Source organism: Ptychodera flava, chromosome 1 (assembly GCF_041260155.1).
Source record: "Ptychodera flava strain L36383 chromosome 1, AS_Pfla_20210202, whole genome shotgun sequence".
NCBI lineage: Eukaryota > Metazoa > Hemichordata > Enteropneusta > Ptychoderidae > Ptychodera > Ptychodera flava.
The window spans coordinates 36,702,199-36,714,740 of record NC_091928.1 but is presented as its reverse complement, the minus strand read 5'-3'; the positions used below and the strand labels follow the sequence as shown (position 1 = coordinate 36,714,740).

Genomic DNA, 12,542 nt, shown 5'->3' with positions numbered 1-12,542 from the left:
TATACTTTTCACTAATGGTCTAAGTTTTCGTATTCAAGCTTTTGTTGTCGTAAAAGCACTGGCGATTATGCAACTGCTTATTTAAAGGCAATGACTGTATAAGTGCTGACAAGCCTTCCCCATGAAGCCGACGATATGATGTCCGACGGAGAGATCATAGTGCATTTGAAGGACATTGAAAATGACTTGGACGAGTTAACATTCAAGCCTCGCGGTAAAGGGACCATCGACAAAAATGGACAAGGATACCGATTAATACTACCTGTTGGGGCCGTGATATCAGGAATGCAAAGGTACAGTGCAATCGTTGTTTTCCAATTAGACAGACTACCACTAACTGTCCACGTAACCATCTCAATAATAACAGTGACACGCGGACATGTTATAAACTTTGGGAACAAGGGCACATTACCGATTCCCTAATAAAATTGGGTCATGTAAATAAATAAGGCCCGATCAGGTATTCAAAGTCAACAGATTCAAGGGAAGTTTCCAATAGTGATATGGCGCCGAATTCAGTGATTATCAATACAGAAGGTGAATTTTCTTATGAGAAAGGGTCCACAATTAACTTCAGTGTCTCTACCGAATAGATTAGCTAAATCATTAGTTGACACAGGGGCTCAAGTTACTGTTGCACCGACGACATTGTTATATAGAATTCCTTCATTACAATATTATCTACTCTACAAATCCCGATACAGTCATGTACAAACGGCAGATAAAAACAGAATTAATGTAATTCGGTTCATAAAGTTACCAGCTTGGTTGGAAAATTTACACCATGATTTGATTTGTGATTAAATATTATGAAACGATAAGGTACTGTGATTAATTACAATTTAAGCACTATTGGATTGCAATCAAATATACCTCTCGTACAAGCAGTGAAGTGGAAATCCCTTCTTAATGTGAAACACTAATTACAGTGGTAACTCAATGCTGTTATTCTGACAGCATTTCAGGCCATTTAAGAACAACCAAAACAAGATTAGCACCTGTTATTTCGGCAGTCAAGCGTTGGCATATTTTTGCATAAAGAATAGTCCTCTGCAAAACTTTAGACACTGATGCCAAAATTGAAAAGAGTACCGCCAGTGCTATGTTTTCTCCTTTACTTAAAGGAATCACAATTACTCCCTTAGAAACACCTACTATTAGTAAGTCTTTTAAGTGTTCCTATCAGACTGATTATGAATGCAATTACTTGTTAAGTCAATTGAATTTAGAAGACTTTGATATCACTGAATAACAAAGAAATGACTTAAAAATATGTTTCTGGGTAATTCTGATGCATCTGTTGATTCTACTAATGATTTGGTCTTCGTGATAGCATTAAACATTAGAGTAAGTTGAAAAAGGGTACCGTACCGTTTAGACGACAACCTTACTGTGTTACCTCAGAAAAGAGAATAGAACATGAACACCGAATGGGTCAGTTATTAGAACAATTTATTAACGAACATTCTTACGGCTAATTTTGCAAGCCCGGTTGTTTTGGTCCAAACAGGCGGTCAATTCGTGGTGTTTCTGCACAAACTCTCCCCATTGAATGATGTAACGGTTCCTAATTAATTCCCAATGCTCAGAACTATTGAGTTCTTAGAAATATTCGGTTAAAAATGAACCCAAATATTGCTTCACTTTAGATTTGCATACAAGTTCATTTTCATTTGTACTTGGATGACGAGAATGGGCCAAAAACCGCCTTTGTAACACATGAGGGGTTATATCAATACAGACGACTTGCCCATTGTTTTCAGGTTTTCAACGTACCATGCAACACATTTTACGCAATGTTATGTAGCAATACCTTCTATTTTATATTTATGACATCATTATATTTAGAGACACCTTTGAATCACACCTCCAACACATCGGCGATGTCCTTTCCAGATTACGGCATGTTGGGTTGAAGTTAAAACCAGAGAAATTTTAATTTATGCGCAAAATTGTTAAATTTCTAGGACGCACAATTATTCGGAAGGTAATTTCTGTTTATTAAAGTAAAGAAGAAGCTGTTAAAAATTATCGCAGTCCCTACACTCTCACCCAAATTAAATTGGGTTGGGACAGAAATTTATCAATCATTGCAAGGAATCTACATAAAGTATTGACACAAGATGTTGCTTTCGATTGGAATCACCAATCGGAAGATACTTTTTAGGAAATCAAAAATGTATTGGCCTAATATGATAGATGCCGTTGTGATATATACTGGTAGTTCTACACATGTTCGGATCAACTCTGAGCCGACAATTGCCCTTTGAGACTAAATTGGCATCATGGATCGCTTGGCCACGATAGACGAAAACTCCGATGAAGTGGTTATATGAATGAATGACGTTGAACCTGAAACCCAGAAGTATTCTTAAGTGTTAGTACAACAGACGGGCCAGGACGGCCCTGAAAGAATCCGATAAGATACGAAGACAAAAAGAGATTAGTGAAATTCGAAGATGCATGTAAATCCTCGTCCCCTGGGTTTGTAAGGGTGGCCATTGAGCAATACAGTACGCCCCTTTAACTCAGAAACTTATGAATTGATGTATGCCCTGGTGGTGTTATAGTTAAATAACTTTTGTATTAAGCTGATGTCATATTTATCATTTTATGTAGCGATTTGAACGTCTGATTTATAAACTTAAGGTATTATGTAAGCTGTGTTCATTATCATACACCTAGAGCTACGTTCCTGTGTAACGCCGTGTTAAAAGACGCCATCATAGTTGTGAAATATATTGACATATCACGCCAACGATTACTTTACCCAAATATGGACAAGCGCGTGCACTTTACAGCTAGCTTCGTTGTGGTTACCATTCGCGTTGCTATCGGCAAACGTTGCGTTCGTAAACAAATCCAATGCAAGATTTAGACATCTGCTCTGTTCTGATCGTATGGGCAAAACTGAAGTTAGCGAACTAGCTTGCCATTTCATAGGGTTTCGATGATATCTGTGTCTTTAAAAGATTTGAAAGTGAACTGAGTACGAACTTAATCACGTGCGATCATGCAACATATGACCTAAGCCTAGCTGTTTACCATCGCCCAGCTTCAAGTGCGTAGCCATTTCATCCCGAAATCCTCATAAAATTAAAGGCACAATATTTCTTTCACTCGAGCTTTTTACTGATGATCGCATCTCGCTGCAGGTGCAATGTAGCTGACAGTGGGGAAAATATGAGTAATATTTACAGTTTTATTGGAAATAAATTACGGTTTTACATAGTATTTTAATTTTCCAGTTGATATTTCTTTATATTTCATTGCACAGGATAAAAGAAGTATATATTTAACTGTTCTTCAAGTATTGTTAAAAGCTGATGTCAATATCTGTACCAAAATATTTGGAAACAGTGCAAGGGAGACTGGCCGTACACAAATCCGTACAAGTACTAAGTACAACTACATAAATGCCACTTCAACATAAATACTAACCAAATTCTTCATCTTATCAGATCATAAAATTCCTCACTTTATTTCTTAGAATTTGATATTAACAGCAACATTTGAGCAAAATTTTATTTTCTTGATCAGAATGTTGCTCTGTAGAAAAAATACTGTGACACCCAAAAGATATGGGTTATAAAAGCTATATTACTTTGATGAGAAAGGGAAGCATTTTAAAGGACTATGTAAGACAAATGAAAGCCTGCTTACAACGGCCTAGAGGAACATTTATGTTTCCTTGAAAGAAACCCTGCATTGAAAATGTTATCATTAGTGAAAAGAAAGCATATGGCTTAAGGATAAACAAGACTGAAAGGCAGTGACAAATTGCTATATTCGCATGTTAACAGTGGGGCTCACCTGGTGGTTGCTTGGGTTTTGGTGGTAGAGGTGGTCTATTCTTTGGTTTGGCCGGATTCTGAATCTGAATAAAACGAAACTGATTTAGTAAAATGAAACTGAATGGTAGAATTAACACAATATCTGTGGAAATTTCACGCCGTTTAACGTCAACAGACATTCAGCTAAAGGGTCATTGGTCAGATTTCAGTGTACATATGTGTTAAGCATAGAAACGTTTCCTGCTAAACCTTTGCAGAGGAATTTTTTATTTTAAACTGGGACAACACTAATATCAAAAATCATTTTAGTCATGATAGTATAGATAAATATGGAATGGCATAAATCATATACAGAAGATGAGAAAATGTCAATAGAGAACTGGCGTGGTTTCATAAAATTTAGGGTGATATTCACATTAGATACTTGGTTGTTTAATCGAACGAGAATGTATCATGGCCCAGCGATTACTGTATCTCATCACCATCAAATGATTGTGAGCTTGGGACATGGCTATGACAAAAATAACAACACTCACTTCAGAGGTCGGCGAGTTGCAGACTCTGGTATTACGTTGTGGCCTTGAGAAAGTCACTCTTTTCTAATGCACAGATGGGATACTGGGTGTTGTTACCTGATATAGTACATGGGCTTCCCGTCCATTCGACGACTGATAGGATAAATCACACAATTAGTTAAATACTTACATGTACCCGGGTGTGTTTCTGGTTCGTCTTCGATGGGTTTGACAATGTTATATGGGAAGACGCCAACCTTGCCATTAAGTTGCCTTTCCACATGCCATGTTCGCCTCCGTCCTGTGACAGCACTGTGACGATGTCACCTTTATTTAAACCAATCTCATCCGGGTTCTGTGGTGTGTGTGTGAATAACACCTTTGCACGTTTCACTGCATTGATAACAAACATAAATATGATAAATACATTTTTAGATTGAATTTTACATGACTTGAGGCATTCTCCAATATTTATGAGGACTTTCCATTCTGAGTTTGCACCAGCAAACTATCAGCTATCACTAATGGTTCAACCTGGCTTGTACCACGTACGGGCCCTCTCACGCTCGTGCCCTCTCACCTAAAATCGCTGTCCTTAAAAGCGTATTAGTGCCGTAAAGATTGATATTTAATGAAATGTCATGTAACACTTTTCATTCTTATTCTCTTTCCTTTTTCTACAATATCTATGCTATTCATATCTTTCTTAAAATTTTCAATTTTAATTAGTTAGCATCCAAAACTATTTTTCCATGGGGTACACTTAAAATACTCCCCATGGTCGTTGCTACTTGACTCTTGTTCTACTAACTTATTTGTTCTGTTAATTACATTTTCATCCCAATGAATGACTCATTGCTTTAAGGTAGGGTGTGTTACAAGCAAGAATCAGGAGACGTATTGAGAGATCTTATACTTTTCACTAATGGTCTAAGTTTTCGTATTCAAGCTTTTGTTGCCGTAAAAGCACTGGGCGACTATGCAACTGCTTATATAAAGGCAATGACTGCAAAAGTGCTGATAAGCCTTCCTTAGTAAGCCAAATGTGAGGTCTGACGGAGAGATCATAGTGCATTTGAAGGACATTGAAAGAGACTTGGCCGAGTTAATATTAAAGCCTCGCCGTCAAGGGACCATCGACCAAAGATGGACAAGCCAAGCCTAAGGATACCGATTAATTCTAACTGTGGGGGTCGTGATATCAGGAATGCAAAGGTACAGTGCAATCGTTGTTTTCCAATCAGACAGACTACCACTAACTGTCCACGTAACCATCTCAATAATAACATTGACACGCGGACATGTTATAAACTTTGGGAACAAGGGTACATTACCCATCGATGCCCTAATAAAATGGGTCATGTAAATAAATAAGACCCGATCGGGTATTCAAAGTCAACAGAATCAAGGGAAGTTTCCGATAGTGATATGGCCGAAAATGTAGTGATTATCTATTGAGAAGGTGAATTTTCTTATGAGAAAGGGCCCACAATTAACTTCAATGTCTCTATCAAATAGATTAGCTAAATCATTAGTTGACACAGGGGCTCATGTTACCGTTGCACCGACGACATTGTTATATAGAATTCCTTCATTACAAATTATCCACTCTAAAAATCCCGATACAGTCATGTACAAACTGCAGATAAAACAGAATTAATGTAATTCGGTTCATAAAGTTACCAGCGTGGTTGAAAATTTACACCAGGATTTGATTTGTGATTAAATATTATGAAACGATAGGTACGGTGATTAATTTCAATTTAAGGCCTATTGGATTGCAATCAAATATACTCTCACTTCATGAAAACCCAATAATTCAGATAAATTCACATAAATGAGTTGCCTGTATTATAGTATAATACACGTGAATTCACATGAATCCACATGAATACAGGCTTGCTGAATACAAAAAATGAATTCTTGACTGTATTCATCTGTATATGCACTCTTCAGCTAAAATACAGGCAATAATCCATGTTTATACAGTAAGTATTATAGGGTTTTTATGCAGTGTCTCTTACAAGCAGTGAAGTGGTAATCCCTTCTTATTAATGTGAAACACTGATTACAGTGGGAACACAATACTGTTAATCTGACAGTATAACAGGCCATTTAAGAACAACCAAAACAAGATTAGCACCTGTTATTTCGGCAGCCATGCGATGGCATATTGTTGCATAAAGCATATCCTCTGCAACACTTTAGACACTGACGCCAAAATTAAAAAGAGTACCTTCAGTGCTATGTTTTCTCCCTTACTTAATTGAATCACAATTACCCTTAGAAACACCTACTATTAGTAAGTCTTTTAAGTGTTTCCTATCAGACTGATTATGAATGCAATTACTTGTTAAGTCAATTGAATTTAGAAGCTTTTGATATCACTGAATAACATAGAAATGACTTAAGAATGTGTTTCTTGGTAATTCTGATGCATCTGTTGATTCTACTGATCGATTGCGTCATTGTGATTTCATTAAACATTAGAGTAAGTTGAAAAAGGGTACCGTACCGTTTAGACGACAACCTTACTGTGTTACCCCAGAAAAGAGAATAGAACATGAGTGCCAAATGGGTCAGTTATTAGACAAGTTATTAACGAACATTCTACGCTAATATTGCAAACCCGGTTGTTTTGGTCAAACAGGCGGTCAATTTGTGGCGTTTCTACACAAACTCTCCCCATTTGAATGATGTAACAGTGCCTAATATTTCCCAATGCTCAGAACTATTGAGTTCTTAGAAATATTCGGTAAAAATGAACCCAAATATTGCTTCACTTAAGATTTGCATACAAGTTCCTTCGTAATTGTATTTGGATGACGAGAATGGGCCAAAAACCGCTTTTGTAACAAATGAGGGGTTATATCAATACAGACGACTTGCCCAATGTTTTCAGATTTCAACGTACCATGCAACACATATTACGCGATGTTATGTGGCAAAACATTCTCTTTTATATTTATGACAACATTGTATTTAGCGACACCTTAGAATCACACCTCCACCACACCGGCGATGTCCTTTCCAGATTACGGCATGTTGGGTTGAAATTAAAACCAGGAAAATTTCAATTTATGCGCAAGATTGTTAAATTTCTGGGACACACAATTATTCGAACGTTAATTTTTGTTTACCAGAGTAAAGAAGAAGCTGTTAAAAATTATCGCAGTCCCTACACTCTCACCCAAATTAAATCGGTTTGGGACAGAAATTTCTCAATCATTCCAAGTAATCTACATAAATTATTGACACAAGATGTTGCTTTGGATCGGAATCACCAATCGGCAGAGACTTTTGAGGAAATCAAAAATGTATTGGCCTAATTTGATAGATGCCGTTGTGATATATACTGGTAGTTCTACATATGTTCGGATCAACTCTAAGCCAACGATTGCCCTTTGAGACTAAATGTGGCATCATGGATCGCTCGGCCACGATAGACGAAAACTCCGATGAAGTGGTTATATGAATGAATGACGTTGAACCTGAAACCCAGAAGTATTCTTAAGTGTTAGTACAACAGACGGGCCAGGACGGCCCTGAAAGGACCCGATAAGATACAAAGACAAAAAGAGATTAATGAAATTCGAAGAAGCACGTGAGTCCTTGTCCCCGGGTTTGTAAGGGTGGCCATTGAGCAATACAGTACTTTAACTCGGAAACTTATGAATTGATGTATGCCCTGGTGGCATTATATTTAAATACGTTTTGTATTAAGCAGACGTCATATTTATTATTTATGTAGCGACTGGACGTCTGATTTACATACTTAAGGTATTATGTAAGCTGTGTTCATTATCATATACTCGAGATACATTCCTGTGTAACGCTGTTATGAAAAGACACCATTACATTTGTGAATATATGACATATCACGCAAACGCACACTTTACCCAAATATGGACAAGCGCGAGCATTTCAGAGCTAGCTTTGTTCTGGTTACCATGCGCGTTGCTATCAGCAACCGTTGCGTTCGTAAACAAATCCAACGCGAGATTCAAACATCTGCTCTGATCGACTGGCAAAACTGAAGTTAGCGAACTAGCTTGCCATTTCATAGGGTTTCGATGATGTCTGTGTCTTTAAAAGATTTGAAAGCGAACTGAGTACGAACTTAATCACTTGCGATCATGCAACGGATGACCTAGGCAAAGCTGTTAACCATCGCCCAGCTTCAAGTACGTAGCCATTGCATTTGATATTTCTTTAAATTTAATTGCACAGGATAAAAGAAGTATATTATTTAAATGTTGTTCAAGTATTGCAAAGAGCTGACGTCAATATCTGTACCGAAATATTTGAAAACAGTGCAAGGGAGACTGGCCGTACACAAATCCGTACAAATACTTAGTACAACTACATAGATGCCGTTTCAACATAAATACTAACCCAATTCTTCAACTTATCAGATCACAAAACTCCTCACTTAATTTCTTAAAATTGATATTATCAGCAACATTTGAGCAAAACTTTATTTTTTGTTCAGAATGTGGCTTCGTGGAAAAAATACTGTGACACCTAAAAGATCCTGGTTATATAATCTAGATTACTTTGATGAGAAAGGGAAGCATTTTAAAGGACTATGTAAGACAAATAAAAGCCTGCTTACAACGGCCTAGAGGGACATGTATGTTTCCATGAAAGAAACCCTGCATTGAACATGTTATTATTGGTGAAAAGAAAGCATATGGCTTAAGGATAAAAACACTGAAAGGCAGTGACAAATTGCTATATTTGCATATTAACAGTAGGGCTAACCTGGTGGTTGCTTGGGTTTTGGTGGTAGAGGTGGTCTATTCTTTGGTTTGCCGGATTCTGAATCTGAATAAAACGAAACTGATTCAGTAAAATGGAACTGAAACGTAGAATATTCACACAATATCTGTGGAAATTTCAAGCCGTTTAACGTCAACAGACATTCAGCTAAAGGGTCATAGGTCAGATTTCAGTGTACATATGTGTTAAGCACAAACACGTTTCCTGCTAAACCTTTGCAGAGGAATTTTTTGTTTTAAACTGGGACAACACTAATGTCAAAAATCATTTTAGTCATTATAGTATAGATAAATATGGAATGACATAAATCATATACAGAAGATGAGAAAATGTCAATAGAGAACTGGAATGACTTCATGAAATTTAGGGTGATATTCACATTAGATACTTGGTTGTCTAATCGAACGAGAATGTATAATGGCCTAGCAATTACTGTTTTTCTTCACCATCAAACGATTGTGAGCTTGTGAGATTGTGAAAAAAGAAACAAACTCACTTCAGAAGTTGGCGAGTTGAGACTCTGGCATTACTGTAGTGGCCTTGAGCAAGTCACTTTTTTCTAAGTGCTCAGATAAGATATCGGGTTGTTTTTACCTATATTGTACATGGGCTTTCCGTCCATTCGACGACTGATAGGATAAATCACACAATTAGTTAAATACTTACATGTACCCGGTGTGTTTCTGGTTTGTCTTCGATGAGTTTGACAAAGTTATATGGGAAGACGCCAGCCTTGCCATTAAGTTTACCTTTCCACAAGCCGTGGTCACCTCCGTCCTGTGACAGCACTGTGACGATGTCACCTTTATTTAAACGAAGCTCATCCGGGTTCTGTGGTGTGTATGGGAATAACACCTTTGCACGTTTCACTGCGTTGATAACAAGCATAAATATGATAAATGCATTTTTAGATTAAATAGAACAAGACTTGAGGTATTCTCCAATATTTATGAGGACTTTCCTTTCTGAGTCCGCATCAGCAGACTTCCAGCTATCACTAATGGTTCTACCCAGGTTTTATCGCGTAGGGGCCCTCGCACGCTCGGGCCTTCTGCCTCAAATCTCTGTCCGCAAAAACCGTATTAGGGCTGTGAAGATTGTTATTTAACGACATGTCTTATAATACTTTTCCATCTTATTCTCTTTCCTTTTTCTACAATAATTATGCTATTCATATTTTTCTTAAAAATTCCAATTTTAACAAGTAAGCATCGAAAAGTGTTTTTGCTTGGGGTACACAAAATAATACTCCCCATGGTCGTTGCTAATTGAATCTGAATCTCCTAAAGTTTTTGTTCGGTCATTTCAATTTTCATCCCAATTCGGTACGCCTTGCTTTAAAGTAGAAAGAGTTACAAAGTAAGAATTATGAACTATTTATATTCATATTTATTTACTATTAATGTTTCGAATAATTACAGGCTCTTATTATTACAGATATAAATCAATCACCATGGACCTAAACGGATTTCAGTATACGCAGATTTCAAAGAGTATTAGATTCAAGAAACTTATATCTTACAGGAAATATCTTGCTATAATAGAAACTTACCAACACATGTTTGACAGCAATATTTCCCATCAAAGATGACAAAAAAATCCTCTCATAGTATACAATCAAAGTTTAGAACAGCAGCATTAGTATACTCAAAGGATATAGTTGCTGTGTTTTTCGGCTTAAATCTCAATAAGGTATTAAGGATAAAAATTCATTTGCAACAAAAACTTGTCAATATTTCTGAAATATTGTAACTTACTTGAGAGTATGTACATGTATAAAACTGACTATTTGTTTTTCATCACTAACCTTATTCTTACATGGCAGTGTTGAAAGACGACACTCAATAAAATGATCAAAATTATGATTAGCAAAATGAAAATGCCTCTTATTCACAATGTAAGAAATTTACTGTAAAAAAAAATGTTTTTTTTTTATAGTATTTAATAACATAATTTAAAAAGTTCAGTCAGTAGACTTAGCCTGAATTGAGTTAAATGCTTTTAAAATCTTGAAATGTGGAAAACCAAAAAGCTAGGAAAGTGGGTGATTTGCATTCATTTGCATAAATGAACACTTCTTTATCATGCACATAGAGAAGATAGATAGAGTGGCAACGGGTATTGTTTAAGGCGTGAAGCGGTTACGTAACCCATCCATGTTCGTCTCGCCTCAGGTTGCTCTCGCCTCTCTTTTCCGAAGAGTGCCGACCATGAATCCTTCGGTAATTTTCGGATTTTCGCCGATTGTTAAGCGAAAGTATGTTCAAAAAGTTCAACACCTTTGAAGCTCATTTTAATATGAAAAGCCAATAGTCTACCGAGACGACCATGGAACAAAAGGCATGCAAGTGTTGCCACTCTGTCTATATGTTTCTCTGTGTCATGCATGACAAGCTTAAAGGTGTAGGTAGCCAACCAAGATACAATCTTGGGCTAACAAATTAAAGTGACCGCCAAATACCTAATCACACGAGTTCCCCTAGTACACGATATCACATGGTGCACATATTCGACGAGTAACAATCAAACTAATAAAAGTATATGACAACAGGTAGTGGAATAGGGTATACCAGAATAGCTGTCGAACAAGCAATTGCACCAGAAGCAGCGGAAGCACCAGAACTGACTGCATAGCAATGAGCTATCAACACCCTGCTCAACGCCATCAAAGAATCTAGCGATGACAGCACCTTCTGAAGGGGACCCTGTGTTGAATTGACCCTTCATGGCCCTTACTAGATTTTCAGAAGATCGCCCTCTATCTTTCTTCAGGCCCTCTCACACAAAGGTCAAGAAAATTCTTGGTAAAACAATTAAAAGGTTAAAGATTGAATACATCTACGCAGACACGTTTTTCTTTCACTGTCTTAAAGCAAGTAGACATGCCACGTGGATCTCACTATCACTCCAGCCAAAAGTAGGACTGTAGGCGCAACTATGTAAGTTGATTTCCCTTATGACTTTCCCATGTAAGTTGATTTTCCTTTATGACTTTCCTATTATGTAGGCTGCTTTCACAAAAAACGGTTAAGGGGGCTGGAAGAATTCAGGGGGATTCAAAAAGTTTTGGCGTAGTAGAGGGGGGACTTGAAGATTTTGGGTTCCCATTTGTGTTTTACATTTTCAAATTCCAAGTTTTGTAGGTAATTCAATGAAAAATGAATAACATTTTTATTTCATCAAAATGTTGTAATGTTAGTACTTATTTAACAAAATCTGGAACCATCTTGTCACATTTCATGACTTTCATCTTGAAAAAATTTAAACATGTGATTTGTAGTAAAAAACAAACTTGAGTCCAGTCACAGGGCAGAAGCTTAAACTGTTAATAATTTTTGCAATTTTTCTATGCAATATAACAACTATAGTTTCTTGCTATCTCCCTACAGCATGTTCAAACACACAAAATTTAGTTTGTCGACAAAGCCTGTATATGTTAATATAAATTTGT

General features: G+C 36.8%; 1 protein-coding gene across 1 annotated transcript in view; it reads right to left on the bottom strand.

Annotated features, from left to right (window-relative positions):
• LOC139144542 (SH3 domain-containing kinase-binding protein 1-like) overlaps nucleotides 1-11,818 on the bottom strand; it is a 42,505-nt gene extending 30,687 nt beyond the window's left edge. Inside the window, exons 1-3 of the mRNA XM_070715247.1 lie at nucleotides 11,719-11,818; nucleotides 9,758-9,960; nucleotides 3,814-3,877 (exon numbers count right to left, since the gene is read on the bottom strand). Of these exons, the coding sequence (XP_070571348.1) occupies nucleotides 3,814-3,877; nucleotides 9,758-9,960; nucleotides 11,719-11,818 (367 nt within the window). The remainder of the gene's footprint in view (nucleotides 1-3,813; nucleotides 3,878-9,757; nucleotides 9,961-11,718) is intronic.
• Between the last annotated feature and the right edge of the window lie 724 nt (nucleotides 11,819-12,542).